The sequence below is a fragment of the Eretmochelys imbricata genome, chromosome 3 (assembly GCF_965152235.1).
Source record: "Eretmochelys imbricata isolate rEreImb1 chromosome 3, rEreImb1.hap1, whole genome shotgun sequence".
Classification (NCBI taxonomy): domain Eukaryota; kingdom Metazoa; phylum Chordata; order Testudines; family Cheloniidae; genus Eretmochelys; species Eretmochelys imbricata.
In genome coordinates, this window is record NC_135574.1 from 77,960,406 (window position 1) to 77,978,791 (window position 18,386).

Below are 18,386 nucleotides of genomic sequence, written 5' to 3' on the forward strand. Positions count from 1 at the left end.
TTATATTGGAGGGATATTTTGCAATGGCAGGAAATGTAAAAAGAAAACCTTATGCTGTTAAAGATGTGAAAAGCCAAAAGTGTAACAAATAGAGCAAAACAATGGAAATGAAGATTTTTATTTCATTGACCTGACATTTTTCAAATAATTTTCAAACAATAAAACATTTAAAACGTGATCTCTATTTTGACTTTTGATTGCAGTTTAACAATGACAATGAACAATGACACAGAGGTATTTTGCTTTTAATTTTAATTCATTGAGAAGTATAAACAAGAGAATAGAGAAACACATTTTAAATTGTCTAGTTGATTATGGCCTCCTTGAGAATTATTTCACAGTACGGTCCTGATCCTGCAAGCCCATACATATGAATGTGACTTCAGTGGTCCAGAGGTCCTGCCTATCTGTGTGCTCATTGCAGGATCTGGTCCTAAATTCCAGTTTTGATTTATGAACATTTTTGATGCTTTCTACACAGATAAATTTAATGTTGCGTTTAAAAATTATCTTTGTCTGTTCCCTTTTTCATACCAGCTTTCCTCTTACCAAGGGAAGGTAGAAACTATAAAAAATGTAATTCTTGGCTCTTCTTAAAAATGTTTCATTTGTTCTCAAGAGAATAAAATGTTACTATATTTCCAAAAATGCAAGTCCTCCTAATACTCATTGTTTCTCTTTTGATGTTACATCAAGTACGTCCTGTCTAAAAATATCCTCATTTTATAAATGTTTGTGTTTGCAGTTATTTACATTAAATGTAAGGGTAATACAAACGGTCAGAATATTGGGATGTCTCACAATTGAGTTCAGGTCAACCCCAGATCAAAATTAGGATATCTGTTAGTTTATTGTGGGTCTGTGAACTCACTCCAGCAGAGTGTTAGCACCCTCAACTGATTGGAGTTGGAGTTAAGACACCTCTGGTCTCTGCAACAGGAAATGCATTTTCATGTTGTATTAGCTAGCACAATCTGAGAGTGTATCATTTATCATTTGTCAGTTTTGCTAACACAGTGGAAACAATGTATATGAGATTAGTACTAACACTCTACTCAGTAGGATTCAAGGCCATGCCATATTTTTTTATGAAAAGTGCAATATAACCTCCTTCACCCCTAAAATGTATTAAATATTTTACAGTCAATATTTTGCTGATAATTTTAACTCAGCATTCACAAATATGCATAAAGATATTTAGACATAACTTCATAAAATGTGACTAGTCACCGTTTCCAAAAGGCTCTATGTTGTATAATTATTTTTGTTTATTTGTTTTGAGATTTACACTGTATGCAAGTACATGGTGAATATTTTTGAACATAAGCTGTTGCATGTACAGCCTGCCCCAAAAGAAGGCTCAGTACACTTCTTGCAATTATTCCCTTACACTGTACCCTGAGGGACAAGTAACCTGAGCTCCATTGGACAAACTGAATTCAGAACCATGATCAAGAATGATAAACCCTGAGTGACCAGACTTTCAAATCTAAGAGCTGATTGCAAAAGATCTCAGCTAGCTGCCTGACTTCAGTACAGCTAGGATCAGGCCCTGTAGGAAGACAGGGAAGCTCTTATGTAGCAAGAACCATAGCCATATAGCACCTCTAAATTAAAATAATACTTTGAATTGCACATTGAAGCATACAGCCAGTTCTGTGTTTTTTGTTATATATCTGCTTAGCATCAGCTCTGTGCCTGGCCTGCTGTAATATGCTCCAATATTGCTAAGATCATCTAATAAGCATTCAGCAGCATTCTGCACTTACTTTAGTTTCTGACTTGTCCACAGTAGTAGTCCCATATAGAATGGATTGCAATAATCCAGACTGGAGGACACAAAGATCTGGATAACTGTGACAAGGTCTGCATCAGGTAGAAACTGTTGTCACTATCTACCCAAGCACAAAAGAGAAATGACAATCCTGGCCACTGGAAACACAGGATCACTCAGGAAACTGGAAGAACCCTGAGACTGCAAATCTCACTGTCAAGGTTGAACAGAACCTACAATAATGAGGGCAATCTTCTAAATGCTTCCCTTTATTTTTCCACTATAACAGCTATCTTCTCTGCATTGAACTTCAATCACACCCCTATTTCAGCCAGACACTGGAAGTGCAAAAGCCTGCACCATCCTGGTTTGACAAAACAGAGATGTAGGGCTGTATGTCATCTAAGATTGATGGCATTGCAGCCCAAATTGTCTCATTATCTCCCCCCAGTGGCCTCACATACATGTTGAGAGGAAGGATGACAGAATGAAACCTTGTGGACTTCCGCATGAGAGAGAACCCTCGGGGCTGATGATCAATTGCCCTGTACCATCCTCTGGGATCTCTCTGAGAAGGAAGAATGGAACCACACAAGTACAATCCCATCCACCCCAACTTAGGTCCACAGGTGAGTTAGCAAACCTCATGGTCAGTGCTATCAAAGTCTGCTGATAGATCTAAACGCAATCATCAATGAAAAACGTTTGTGCATCGCTAGGAGGATGATATCAACCAGGGGAACTAATGCAGTCTCCATGCCGTACACAGGTTGGAAACCAGATTGAATGGGGTCCAAGAAGTCGGAAGACTTCACCGCAAGTTTCACACTTACCAATGCCAGAAAAGGAAGGTTAGAGACTGGAGAGTAGCTGCCTAGATTGTTGTCATCAAGCAATAGTTCATTGAACATGACCATAAACTCTGTCGATTTGAGGGAAGTTGCACCTTGCCCTCCCATTAGGACACAATAACTATCTATGATAGAGTGGTCTATTGCTCTGCTTGATTTTACCAGTAATGAGTGGAAAAGGATCATCTTGTAGGTCATGGGCCTAAACTCATCCAGCACCTCTAGAATCTCAGTGAGCACAACTCGTTGAAACTTGTAGGCAGAGAAGATGTTGTATTAGTCATCCCCAGCATAGTTTTGTTACTATGGGAGAGGGAAATCAAGTCAGATTCTGATTGATTTTCTCCACAAGATAGATAGAAAGTTCTTTATCACAATCAACATTCAACTCTGTTTCAAAGTGACGCCTCCCCCAGCTCCACCAAGCTGTCTATCACTTGGAATAATTCTACTGGTCAGGACTTCATGAATACTATGGTGAAGGAAAAGCTTTCTCAACCACCACAAGAAACGTATGGACTCAGATCGTTTTACATTTGCCTTGTTTTGTTTTCAGTCTCTGCTCAAACCTCCCACTGATTTTGATTTGAAATCCTAACTAACTACTTAATTCAGATCCTGATCCATGATCTGGCAAAAGAGCTGGCTATCCTTAAATAGAAAGTGTATTTGTGAATACTGCAGTTAATTGCTCTCATACTTAGCTTGCAGAATACTTGAACGCTACACTTGCACTGGACCAAGAATGTATACAGTGGAAAATTCTGTATAACAATATGCCATTTTTAATGCACGATTTTTAGAGAACATATGACCTTAAGTCAACTCTTCTTGTCCAAATGTATATTGGTTGCTAGCATTCTAAAAATATGATTGGTGCAGATATGTTTTTAAATATAAATTGAAAGTGAAATGGTTCAAAGTGCAATTTATTTTCCCTCTTTCTACCCCATCCTCATAAGTTTGTTTCTTATATTCCATTAGTTGCTGCAATGTCTGTAATTGCATCTGTCCTGTGGAAACATTTTTTCTAGGATTTGTGTTTGTCTTTGCATATAAGAGACTGGAATGACAGGTCCTCACTATACATCATTCAAAATCCTTGGGGAAGTGGCATATGGAAGCAGAAACTGATTAGAAAGGAGGCTCAGGGCAGGGCTATGAATCCACTCTCAGCCAACTTCTACAAGATGAAAACCAGTTTGATTGATATGTCCTAGTAGATGTTAGAACATTGACCCATAACATCTGATATAAGCTGCAGGATTACTGCCATTACTGCTTTAAGAAATTTTAACAAGGCTTCAAATAATATCTGACATGCAAGGCTGGAGGTAATGAACTTCTGAGTAAATCTTGTCATTTCATACTGGATTTCGACAGTCAATTTTACACTAACTCCATCAAAGAAGAAAGGAGACAGATTTATAAAAGAGCAAATCATTGAGTCTTTTTCTTTAATAATAATAGAAAAAGAATAATGCTGGTTTAATTCAGAATTTGAGACACAGCTATACCATTTCTGTCTTTTTTTCATAATATTTTGTTTCCAGGCAATGTTTGTACTGGTGGTTTGTTCATTATTTCCATTTGTTTTTCTTGATCTAAAGCGTATATTTTCTGCATTGACTTCGTGCTCTCATGCTTTGATATTTATGGGTGCAATAATTATTGCTCTTTTTACAGTCATTAGAAGCAAAATTTATAGTGATTCATAATGTTGGGTCTGAGGAGTATTAATGTGGTTTCTAATTTCTTTTCCTCTACACGTGATATATAGCAATATAAGAAAACTGTATTAAAAACTGTCCAACATTGGTATTCATGCTTGTGGGTATGCAAACCCACATTATTTCAGGCTCCAGAATGGGCACAGACTGTCTGCATAGATTGTAAACAATGGTAAGAAATGATTATACTGAAACCATATGAGCTGGCAGCTGTGACATGGGGTGAAGTAGATACAGCTTAATTCTTTACACTTCATAAGGAGCTGAGCTCTGGCAAAGTCCCTTTGTGTCAGAGGCTGAAGGACATACAACGCTAATGCTGATTAAAACTTTATTTTGAACACTTTAACCTTCTGACTATAAATGCAGTACTTTCCCACCCAATGTTATATATTGATTATTAATTTTGCTATAGTAACTACATTTAACTCTGAGAATGTGTGTAGAATTTTAAACTTTTTTTCAAATCATCTGCTATCTGATTCTCTCTAAAATGACTTTCAGGCAACATTTACTTATGGTTACATTTAGCAAGACGGCTTACAGGTAGCCAAAATTCAATAATTGTGGATGTTTTTGTAACATGCCTGAGGTCCAGAAGGTAAGTAAGGGGCAAAAGGTTATTATCTTTGAAAAATTGTTCAGGATGTATTCAAAGAGCTCATCTTCAAGCTGGAGAAGCATTTCTAAAATACATCTTGCAATCTTGCCAAACTTTGGAGATTTTCTAACAATAATATAATTTGAAAAAACATTTGAAATTGGGAAAAACATTTGATTACATCTTCTAAAATTCTCTCAGAAAATAGTGTAATCTACCAATTACAAAAAGCAGTGTATAGCTTCTTTCTTACTCCATGTGTTACTGCTCCCAAAGGTGTAACCTAACAATGTACAGTTCTTTGAAAAAAAAAAAAAAACATGAATTTTCTGTAGGCAGAAAAATATGAGTTGGTGGGAGTTAAGAGGGATAAGGGTAGAATTTTTAATTAAAGAAATGCCAAACAGAGAGTAATCCTTTGTAAAACGTTCTGCACGTTACTTTGCACAACATAGGAAAATGGCCTCTTCCTCTTTTCCTCGAACCCACTTTGCAACCAAAGAAAATCAAAGGTGCAAGTTGTGAACTTTTATATAGCCTGAAGTGGAGAATCAATTATAAAGATGCTTTTAGCAAAGAATTAAATTTACAAGAAGAATGTGTCTGTTTCTCTTAATGATTGGTCACAAAAAGAGTACTTTCTGGGAGTGCAACTTCTTATTATTTTCAGGCACATAATATGTTTAATATATAGCTGTCATAAAAAAGTTAATGCTTTAAAAAGTTAATGCTCTACGTTTCAGTGAATATAATGTTTAACTCTTTTAAGTACAACATATGGGAATAAGTTTGCATGAACTTAGACAAACTAATTTGAAAGTTCAGGGCAGGAGAAACTTGTATATACTATGTATTCTCTTAGATTAAATGTAATTATTGACATGACCAATTTATTATCTGCATCATAAAACTGTCAGACTTTAAAATGATCTTCATTTTATGGAGCTCATTTTAACAAATATTGAGATTTAGGAGTAAGCCCTAGAGTCTTATGTGTTGGCCCTTTTTCTTGAGATCTGGGTTTTGGTGAGTATTTGGTACACTAAGTATGTGTGACAACAGATATTAGAGGTTTACAGCACGGTATATTAAGAAACAGGATGAGGAGGTTAGTTGTAGGAATGGGAGAGGTCAACATATATCATTGCCATCTCAAACAATATTTTAAAAGCATTTCAGATGGAAACATTCAATTGTAGAAATTAGGGCTGTCGATTAATCACAGTTAACTCACGCGATTAACTAAAAAAAAAAGTAATTACAATTCATTGCCATTTTAATCACACTGTTAAATAATAGAATACCAATTGAAATTTAGTAAATATTTTGGATGTTTGTCTACATTTTAATATATATTGTATTCTGTGTTGTAATTGAAATCAAAGTATATATTATTTTTGATTACAATCATTTGCACTGTAAAAATGATAAACAAAGGAAAGTAGTTTTCAATTCACCTCATACAGGTACCGTAGTGCAATCTCTTTGTTATGAAAGTGCAACTTACAAATATAGATTTTTTTTTTTTGGTTACATAACTGCCCTCAAAAACAAAACAATGAAAAACTGCAGAGCCTACAAATACACTCAGTTCTACTTCTTGTTCAGCCAATTGCTAAGACAAACACATTTATTTTCATTTACAGGAGATAATGCTGCCCTCCTCTTATTTACAATGGCACCAGAAAGTGAGAACATGCATTTTCATGGCACTTTTGTAGTCTGCATTGCAAGGTATTTATGTGCCAGATATTCTAAACATTCGTTTACCCCTTCATGCTTTGGCCACCATTCCAGAGGACAATCTTCCATGCTGATGACGCTCATTAAAAAAATAATGTGTTAATTACATTTGTGATTGAACTCCTTGGGGGAGAATTGTATGTCCCCTGCTCTGTTTTACCTTCATTCTGCCATATATTTTGTGTAGTAGCAGTCTCGGATGATGACCCAGCACATGTTCATTTTAAGAACACTTTCACTGCAGAGTTGACAAAATGCAAAGAAGTTACCAATGTGAGACTTCTAAAGCTAGCTACAGCACTTGACTCAAGGTTTAAGAATCTGAAGTGCCTTCCAAAATCTAAGAGGAACGAGATGTAAGCATGCTTTCAGAAGTCTTAAAAAAGCAACGCTCCAATGTGGAAACTACAGAACCCGAACCACCAAAAAAGAAAATCAACCTTCTGCTGGTGGCATCTGTCTCAGATGATGAAAATGAACATGCGTCGGTCCACACTCCTTTGGATTGTTATCGAGCAGAATCCCTCATCAGCATGGACACTTGTCCCCTGGAATGGTGGTTGAAGCATGAAGGGACATATGAATCTTTAGCATTTGGCACGTAAATATCTTGCGACGCCGGCTACAACAGTACCATGAGAACGCCTGTTTTCACTTTCAGGTGAGAAGAAGCGGGCAGCTGAGTGATTTGTCTGAGTGATTGGCTGAACAAGAAGTAGGAGTGAGTGGACTTGCAGGCTCTAAAGTTTTACATTGTTTTATTTTGAATGCAGGGTTTTTGGTACATAATTTTACATTTGTAAATTCAACTTTCAAGATAAAGAGATTGCACTACAGTACTTGTATTAGGTGAATTGAAAAATACTACTTTTCATTTTTACAGTGCAAATACTTTTAATCAAAAATAAACATAAAGGGAACACTGTACATTTTGTATTCTGTGTTGTAATTGAAATCAATATATTTGAAAATGTAGAAAACATCCAAAATATTTAAATAATTGGTATTCTATTGCTTAACAGTATGATTAATCACAATCAATTTTTTTAATCACTTGACAGCCCTAATAGAAATGTAATATTTCTAAGAACATAAGTTCAACTTCACCAGTACACCCTAGCTGCTTTTTGCAAAAGACAAAAACAAAGACATTGTAACACCAATTCATATTGTTTTCAGAATGCGATGTGCCACGATATTGGCAATGAGAATGTTCATCTTTTCACCTCTTGGCCACCTTTGGAATCCTATTCAGTGATAGTGACTGAATGTTGGTACTTTCTGCCAAATTTTTAGTAACCTGTGCTCAGTGAGTTCGTGGTTTCAATCCAGCTGTAGAGGGACAGAAGTCTATTCCATAAAAGCCCCAATCTTTTCAGAGCTCTTGTTCAGCATCTTACCAGAGAAACTAAGCGATAAAATTTTCAAAAGTGATGTAGGAGACTAATACTTATTTTCAGAAGTGATTTAAACACTTCAGAGACTATATGCCATTGGCTTTCAATAAGACTTAGGCTCCTAATTGTCTAAGTCACTTTTGAAAATAGGAACTTGGCTCTTAAGTCACTTAGGTCCATTTTGAAAATTTTAGGTGAGCTCTTAAACTGAAGCATGAATTTTCCTTGGACATGTTCCTTCCGTGGACAAGGCTGGAACATGGTGGTGGGACAGATGAGTCAGACTGCACTGTTACTACTTTTTTCTTGAATAAAGAGAGGGCTTTGGGGTAGATTTTCCAAGGCACAAGTGGGAGTTAAATGCCCACCTTTTCTAGACTTTCATTGGGAATTGGACGTTTAACTCCCTGTTTCCCATTGAAAATCCCCCTTTTGTATCCAAGGCTTTATATCTTTCTCAAGCACTAAATTCACTAATTTACAAAACATGTGCATAAAATATTGTAGTAATAAATTGTATCCAGAAGATAAGAGCAAGGATTCCTGTCACAAGTGTAATCCCAAGAATACATTGTAGTGCATGGGTACTACCAACCACTATTTTTTGGAGAAAATTGTTCTTAATAGGAAAAAGTAAACCTTACAGTAGACATATGCTTAAGTTGGAGCGTATCATTGCTCCTTGAATTATTACCACTTCGTGGCCTGGGTTTATTTTGAAAAGATATTTTCATTTGTGCTCACTTGTTAATATATATTTTTTTATTCTGATGAGCTTGTTATGGCACTGGAATAAAACAAAAGCCAAGGACACAGCTCAGCCCATCTCTGCTTGGACCATTTCTAATCTAGGTCTGTTCTGCACACTTCCCTCTTGCTGCACTGAGAGTCAACAGTAATAACCAAATTTCAAAGGAATTGTAAGGCTTCATTTAGAACTTGTGAACTCATGTAGAGTGAGTTATTTACAAATCAAACAAGAACCCTGAGGCTAGGAAAAAGTGAACAAGGTGAATATTCACTGCTGACCTATCACTAATCACATAAAAGTAGATACTGGTTAGGAGTTGCTTAACGCAATTCAAGAATCTGTTTTAGGAGGGTTTGTCCCACCTGGGTTTCACGTGACCTCGCATGACCTCCACAAAGGGCTAGATTGTAATTTGACAATCTGTCTTGAATGAGGGGCAGTATGTTGCTGAGCTCAGAGAGTCATAATTTCTCTCACACTGGCCCCTTGCTCTCAGGAGGAGTAAGTTACTTCACCCATCTTCATGGGACAGTTTACTCCCCACAATGTGACTGAACTATTGGATCTTGAGAGTGTAGCAGGGGTGGGGAAGGAGAAGAGTTCAGACCCAAAGTCCTCCCATCTTCACTTTCCTCCCTGCACATAATGCAGTATTGGTCAAGCAGCTGTGATCAAAGTCTGAACGCTGCTGAGCAAGTGTGTAAGGAGGGCCTTATGTTGCCTTACTTCTTTGTACAGATAAGTAAGGTTCTGACGATCCAGCCCATACGGGGAACATGCAGTAAATGTCTACCTAACAGGTTGTTCTCAGGAGTTTATGCACCTCAGTTTCAAACTAAATCTACTATTTTACTTGCAAATCCTCTTCTCTGAACAATATTCTTCTGTGAACAACAGCTCTTCTGACTATTGCAGATTTGAAGCTAAAGAGATGCAAAATAAGATATTGGGTATTTGTTTTCCATTTAACTTCAGACATGACTGTTGACCTCAAGTTCTGCCTTATTTAAATTTAATTTAAAGTTAATTTAAGCTAACTTTACACAAAACATTTATAAGTTTCTGAAAAGCAGCAACTCAGATTTTATAGGACTGAAATACATTATTTTGAAAATATAAAGCAGGGAGATTTGCAGAGTATTTAGTGACCATGTACATTGAAACTTTAACCTGTAAGGCTAAACTATGCTAACAGAGCATCTGTCTGAAATCTCTTTACATATAATGTGCATCACGAGACACTAGTTGGCAGATAAATAATTGTAGAGACAAGGTGAAATTTTCAATGAGCCATCACAGCTTGATAAGTCATTTTAATTATTATGTGATGCATATTTAAAAGACAGCAATTTGTTATGAGCTGCAGGCTGAAACATGGCAAACTGACAAGGCTGTTCCAAAAGAGTGAATCTGCTTCTAGACATTGCAACTTTATTTTCTTACAACTGTTTTTTTTTTTTCTTTCTTCCTTCTTCTTCTTCTCCTCATCCTTAAATTTCCCCCTATAGAGGTCCTTCTGTAGTGCCATGGTAGAGGAGCTGAGGATGTCTCTGAAGTGTCAACGTCGGTTAAAACACAAACCACAGGCCCCTGTTATTGTGAAAACAGAAGAAGTTATCAACATGCACACGTTTAATGACAGAAGGTTGCCAGGTAAAGAAACCATGGCATAGAGCTGGGAGGCCAAATACCCCAAGCACAAACTGTCGTCTTTTTTTTTTCAAACAACTTTGCGAGAATGTTTCCTGTGGAAATATGCAACCTGTGCAAAATAAAATGAGTTACCTCATGCCGCTGTGTCTATGAACTAGAGACTCAATGATCTAAGCAGTTGCAATGGCCAGACTCGAATCACAAGCGTCATGGATCAACCAAGTTATGCAGGGGTTACACTGTTTGTCATGGGTTCCACCATTATGAATGAATGAATGTTTCATGTGAGTTTTGTGGCTGATTTCAAATGCAGTCTTAGTGAGAAATTGCAGGTTCCTTTTGAAGTTCAACTGTTGCCAGGTGGTGGAGAATAAACGTCTGACATAGTAACTAACCACCGAAGGAGTCTTCAAACAGTAATGTCTCAAAACAGAGTACGTTCTTGAGAACTTTCAAGCATAGAAGAGTTACTATTTGCTGGCCTATATCTACAAACTGTAACTGCCAGCTGCAGAGGCGATATGAGCTTACTGGATGGGAGGAGTTTTAAAGCAAAGGAAATCTGAATCTCATGAATAGGATAAAAATGGGGATGCTAACCTGCTTTTGGACTGTGTCTGTGTCAATGATCAAAATAAAAAAATGTCAGTAAAAAAGGCAGTAATAATTTCCTTTTAATTTACTTGGGCTGGAATTTTGATGTGTGAAAACCATAAAGTTGACCCAATTTTTGATGACATAAAATTGACAAAGAAATGTATCTTACAATCTTTAGCTGTAAGCAATTACTTTGTTCTTTAATTGTAAAAGAGAAAAATAAAGTGTATTTGGCACATAGAAGGCCTGTATTTTAGCCAAAAAGAGTTGTGAAACCCTTGATACTGCTACTAATTGAACTCAATGGAGCCTGTGCAATTCTCGCTAATAGTGAAAAGGGGATTGGTCACCTAAAAGAAGTGAATGTGGAGAACTTTAAAGAGGACTGCATTTATCAATACGGTCACAGTGTTAAATGAACAAAATTCTTGAGCAGTTTTTTTTCAAAAAAATGTTCAGGTTTATTTGTGGAAATGCAAGATTTCTATGAAAATAGTTTTTGTATGGAAATTTTTGTAATACTTTTTATCAACAAAATAAGAACATGCGTTCTGGTCGGGGGTGTGATGCCAAGCATGAATGGTAGTGCGTGTGCATCACCAACGTTTGGTGAAAACTATTTTTATCAAGAAAAAGGAATCTTAGAAGAGAAATATTTTCAAGTTAGATAATAAAGCTAAGTGCACTACCAGCACTGCTTACCATGCTACACTCCTGGTTTCCACTAGGCTGATAACATACTGTAATGAACGATTGTGTGTAAATGGTAAAAGACACAAAACTCTTGGCCACATTGTGATAACAGTTGAAGTGCACACAGTTTGCTGTTTGAATCCAATGCACAACATTAAAAAAAAAAGCATTAAAATTATGTCAGTTTTAGTTGTTTTGTTTTTTTGCTGTGTGATTTGAGCAATGTATGTACAGTACTTTGTGTCAGTTCTGCTACTTATAACAATCTCTGTTTAGGGCCCAATCCTACAAACACTTGCTGCTGAGCATAAGCCAGTGACTTCTTTGGGACTGCTGTACATCTCCCGCTACGGACACCTATTGCAGGGTTAGGCCCTTAGTTGGTACCAACCTAATTTACCCATCCTGCTTGTAGTGGGTTTCAGGACATAACATTTTGAAAAAAACTGCCCCACTGACGTTAAATCTTGCACCCTGTAAATTTGTATCCTGAAAATGCAGCAAAACATATAATTCTAGGAAGGTTATGCCTACTACCAAAGTTTATAAAGATGTTTGGTTTTTTAGTTCAGGAAAAAACATTTTCTTTGGCTATTTTATTTATTTATTTATTTAATCTATAACAAACAGAGTTCTAGAACTAAAGGAATAAGAAATCGGTCATCGGTGAGGAAAGTGAATAGTTGTTTACGCAAGGCACAATTTTATGTTGTCATCCAAAAGAATTATTCTATAACGTTTCACTTTTCCAGTACAAAAGTATAATATAGATCACCAACATTGCAGGGGTTATAATATGCTATTTGGGATTTTGGGTATACTATCCAATTCCCATAAATTTTCATATGCATTGAGCTGGCCATTTTCATCATGACTAGGCATCAGGAAAATAAAATCTCTGCTTGTGAGAGTTTCATCCCATTGATGTGGTATAAAGAACAGGTTATTTTTGTCAAAATAAACAAAACATAAAATAAAATAAAAACACCTTCAGCAAAGGTTCTGAAAAAAATATATATAGTTAAATAATGCACATTTAAACAAGTTCAATTTTTAAATAAAAAGGAAAAAAAAGTAACTGTCATACAGGACAATGGAAACTCCTAATTATGATGGTTTGGAATGGTAAAATATTGGCTATTGCATTGACTGATGATTTACAATAAAATTTGTAAAGTCATAAAGCATAATGTTGTATTATATTCAGACTAACCTTTTTTTCTCCATTTAAGGATGTTGAAATAAGCAGGAGTTTCATTCTCCCCTTGATCCACATGGGTAATTCTCATTATCATTAATGTGAGCCACAGTAAGTCTGAAAAGGCAGGAAAATGCCCCATATATATCATTTGGGACAAAACCCCCTAAGGAATGGGGAATATTAAAACTTAAAACAATATGGATTAATTTGCATCTCAGTGAGAACATGCAACCTTCAATGGCAAGAGAAGCATTCAAAATAACTGGTAATTGGAGATTTGAATATCAAGACCAGAATGGATGGCTCAACAGACTCACTGGGATAATGGCATAATTTGAATGTATACTCTCACCCATTTATGTTTATTGATGTGAGCTGGTAATGATTTTTGGTTTTAGAGAATCAAAGAATTTAAATAAAAAAATGACTAACACACACAGTAGTCCCCAAAGCAGCAGAATATGTCATGCATTGCTATACATCCCCAAAAGCTCAATGGATCATTTTCCCATCAATACTATGGATGCAGTTCCCTATCCTGAGAGGGAAAACACCATTTCTAATGGCAAGGGCCAGATCCTCAGCTGGTGTAAGTTGTGACAGCTCTGTAGCTCTGTTAAAATCAATGGAGCTACACCTATTTACGCTAAGTGGGCATCTGGCTCTTGCAGATGTAGTCAGACTTTACTCAGTTGCACTGTTTTATATGGGGGTTTTTATACAAGAGATCAATATGTCCATTGATTTCTCAGAAAGGGATGGTTGCTTTTTCTCTGGCTGATCTTGATTGTTAGTCCAGAGAAGAGTTTTAAAGCAGCTATAATTCAGCTATGAGGATCTACCTGGATGATTAAAAAAAAATAAGAAATGAATTCTTCAGGTGACATTCCCTTTCTTTAAACTTTAATTAATGTACAGGTCTGCAATCTTTAAGGATTCCCAGGATCCAAGTGTGAAATCTTCAGATTTGCCTCTTAGCACATTTCTTTAGAACCTTTAGTTGGGCACAGGCAACTATTTAGATACAAAAAGAAATGACAAAGTATATTTAACTCTACGTGTTTATGAGGAATCTAGTTTTGGGCAGGACTGGAAGTAGAAATCCTGGGCCTCAGCTGAAATCATTAGAGATAAGCTGATTTACATCAATCTGGCTCATTATACCAAGATACACTACTGCAAGAAGAACGAGGAATACTTGTGGCACCTTAGAGACTAACAAGTCTCTTAGATTTAGAGGATGCCACAAGTACTCCTTGTTCTTTTTGCTGATACAGACTAACACAGCTACCACTCTGACTACTGCAAGAGACACTGCTCTTGTAATATTCCCAGGCTGGAAGAAACCAGGAAGTGCCGGCAGTTTTGTGAGAGATTTTATTCTTGTGAGGTTTCCACCCCAATTTTTTAACTGAAGAGCTTAATGCAGGAGTAGCGAATCTTCAAGTTTGCACCTGAATTTCTGGGGACTTATCAGAACCTGCCCTTCTCAGGTTCACCTTTCACTTCTTCCAAAGAAGCATCATTCAATGATTTTTAAAAAATAATAATAAGTTGACTGGATAATATGACAGAATGTGAAGGACATGATGGAGAATGGAAGAAACTAACTAACTAACTAAATAAATTTGAAATGGGAAAAATGCCATGATATTTTACAAAATAAAGAGGTATCAAACCAAATAATAGCACAGAACGAGAGAGACAGGAGGCATATGCCATATGGATCATTTCTGCAGAATAATGCTTAAGTCTGGTAAAAATGTGCCAATCATGGAGCAGCTCATGACCACTTCACCTTATCCCCAGATAAAGGAGACCCATCACAAAATATAGTGGGTTAAATCCTTGCTACATTGAAATCAATGACAAAATTCCCATTGACTTCAATGTGACCAAGATTTCATCCAGCATCTCCAAAAATGGCAAATTTATTCTGCTAAATGTACAATGACCGAAACATAGAGGCCAAAGTATGACACTAGCATTTCTGTCTTCAAGCCTGCCTTCAGGTTTACAGGTACAATTTGCCTTGTGTCATAGATTCATATTTTTGAGTCCAGAAATGTCCACAATGGTCATCTAGTTTGTTCTCGGCCATGAATTCCTTGGTGTCCTCTTCCTACTTCCTTCATGCTGTCCCCTACACCTTTCTGATGTGTCCACTAAGCTCTTTCTTTTCCACCTTTTAAATCTCTTCCCAAAACCCATATCTTCAAGCTGTCCTATAATCCGTAGCTCCAGTTAAACCAATGTTACTCAGAACACCTCATCTCCCTTGTTTGTAACCTCCAAGGGCACATACACTAGCCTTTCATGTGACTGTAATCTTATTGTCCTTCTTTTTATTTTACTTCCTGTTCCCTGCCTCTATCTCTTCTTCCTGTTTTTCTTGTATTTGCCTAGATTGTACGCTCTTTGTGGGCAGGGAATCTATCTTTTATTTGATATATGAAGCACCATGCACCTCTACGGAGCGATAAATAATAAAAATAAGACCTTTTTAAATTGTTTGAAGTGATACTAATCTGATTGCCTGCCAGTCTAACACTCTGAGGGTCCTGGTTCATAACTGGGGGTCCAATGCGTTATACAAATAATTATAGTAAAAAGTCAATTGACAGGACCCATCACTCTGACTTACACATCAGTGGGAATTACCCTACAGAATAACGGTACAATAGCCAAAACATAACGGAAATAAAACTTATGTAACATAGATGCTCGTGTACTGATCTACTTAACAGCAGTTTTACTACTCATTCTATCTCATTTAAGGATGGGCCAACCAATTCAGATTACATAAAACTGAGAACTTGTCAGAAGCTTAGTCCAAATCTCACGTCCTAACTTATTTCAGGTTTGGAAAACAAGCAGTGAAATAACTCCTCTCTTACCTTGACCCAAAATTGGCTTCATTCCTTTGCTGAAATCCATCTAATTGTTGAGCAAATCTAGCAAATTTTCCAATACCACAAGTATGCACTAAATCCGTTGTGCAAAGGAATTCTTTGCTAATGATAGAACTGCAGAAAATAGAGAAGGTCTCTTGAGTAGGGATAAGTGAACTGTATTTTCAGATACAGATAAACCTGGCCTGGTGGCAGAACTTACCAGATTTTCTTCTTCCTATTGTGCCTGGTCCCTTTTTAAATTTAGTGTCACTCTGGCACAACACACCTTGTCTTGCAAATAGGACTGCATAGACAGTAACACTCAAGAAAGCCCTACACCATGCAAAATGCTTCCTTTCCTTTCCATTTCTGAGATAGTAGACATACTTGGGGTTGGGAAGGAATTTTCCCCCAGGTCAGATTGGCAGAGACCCTGGTGGGGGTCGGGAGGGCGTTTACCTTCCTCTGCAGCGTTTGGCATGGTCTTAACTAGCGTAAATAGTGAATTTGCTGTAACTTAAAGTCTTTAAATCAACAGTTGAGGACATCAATAACTCAGCCAAAAGTGATGGGTTTATAGCAGAAGTGGATGAGTGAGGTTCTGTGGTGTGACATGCAGGAGGTCAGATGATTATGACAGTCCTTTCTGGCCTTAAGTCTGAAAGTCTGTATGTTCTCAGACTTCACAGAGATCTACCCAATTGAAAGGAAAGCCCCTTCTCTGCCACATCCTAAAGAGTTTTATGGGAAGGAGAAAAGGATATTGGTAGTGATGAGAAACTTATTCCACTATATACATAACTGAAGAGAGGTAGGAGAACTTTGGAGATGGACAAAATTTTGGGCTGCTTCTATATGAAAAACACAAGGCTCAGAAGGTGATTGCTATATAGTCATCAGTCATGTCTCCATATTTGAGGTAGAGTCTAGCCCTAATTTCCATGCACCTACTAACTTCTAAACTGATTAACACATTTTTTGTAAAACGTTATGTCAAAAATAGGGCATGAACCTATCGTTCTGGCAACATTCTTTCTACATCTACAGGCTCATTCATTTGATTGATATAATATAAATTCATTGGACTCTAATTAGAACAAAATTCTTTGACCAGGATTACCAAGAGTACCGTGTCTAGATGGCTGCCTGAATGGATTTCACATTACTATGTCCTGGCTGGTCGGAAACTAGCAGCCCATGTTAATAGCCACTCTTTCTAAGACAAGGTTACCCCATAACCTGCATCATAGAACATGCCATTCTGGTCATCTGCAAAGGAGCAGCTACCTCATGCCATTACCACACATTACAAACCATTATTACTTAGGTCTGGCCTTCAGGAAGAAGTCCCACTGCCAACACTCCATGTTCCAGGGCATGGTTCTACTTTTCTCTCTCAGCCAGCTGAAGTCACCTCCACGAGGTAAATGACCTGCCAGGGAAAAATGTAAGTTTGCAAAAATCAAATGGTTCAAAAGGCGCTTCAATCAGCTTTCTCCAGACCACATGAATACCTCATGCGACAGGTAGCTTTCAAATCCATTAAGCCTTATGTGAACCTAATAAGGAGTGTCAGAGACACTGTTCTACTTGTCACGCATTCATGACTGGCTGAAGTAGCAGCCAAATTTATGGAGTTAGTCTTAAATACAGAATAAAGTGGTCAAGCAGTGTTTGTGTAGAACAAGTAAAGAGGTCCTTATAGGCCTGTTTGAATCAACTCACCACTTTTTCAAGGCTACAGAAATGGTCTCTACCCTGACCGGAGTAAAGCTCAGAGGCCCAGGGCCAGATTTTTAAAGGATCTTAGTTGCCTAAATAGCTGTCTTGTGGGATTTTGAAAATGTCAGGAGGTACCTAACTGAATAGTAGATACCTAAAGGCCTTTAATGCCCCCCCCCCCCACACACACACACACAACCCCCTACTGTCCTGCATGCCTTTTGGGATGGCACAAGCTACTCTGAGTGATGATCTGCAGCCAGGGCTCTCAGTTTCATGGTATTGGCTTTATGCAGCAAAGTTGTGGATTGTAAGTGTCTGGGCCAGAATAGGCTGTTAGGATCATCATTTGCCTCTCCTGAGCTTTCCAGTAAATGGTGAAGACATTCCTTGTTAATGTGTTGTTTCTCAGGCCAACAGCTCTTTGTTCAAGGAATCCCATTGGTCATTTGCTCCCTTCATGGATTTTGGGCGTGAGCGAGGTTTGCCCAACGTGCTCATAACACTTGTAGTTCTGTATATGATAATGGTTATAATCTAATCTCATATTTCAGGACTTCAGATAGTCACTTGAAGGTGTCAGGAAGGTATTGTTTTACCCAATGCAAAATTGTAATATTGGTTTGGGATTTTTGCCCTCCTCTGAAACATCAGATATCTGCCATGACTAGGGAATGGGATACCAGTAGAGGTGGACTGGTTCTCAGAGATGATACAGAAAATCCTTTGTCCTAGATACCTGTGTGACATGTCTTGCTCACAGTTTAACTGATTGCCAG

At 37.3% G+C, this 18,386-nt stretch overlaps 1 protein-coding gene across 1 annotated transcript in view; it reads left to right on the forward strand.

Moving 5' to 3' along the window:
• GRIK2 (glutamate ionotropic receptor kainate type subunit 2) overlaps positions 1-10,520 on the forward strand; it is a 601,587-nt gene extending 591,067 nt beyond the window's left edge. The window contains exon 16 of the mRNA XM_077811691.1: positions 10,356-10,520. Coding sequence (XP_077667817.1) covers positions 10,356-10,520 — 165 coding nt within the window. The remainder of the gene's footprint in view (positions 1-10,355) is intronic.
• The last annotated feature ends 7,866 nt before the right edge of the window (positions 10,521-18,386 follow it).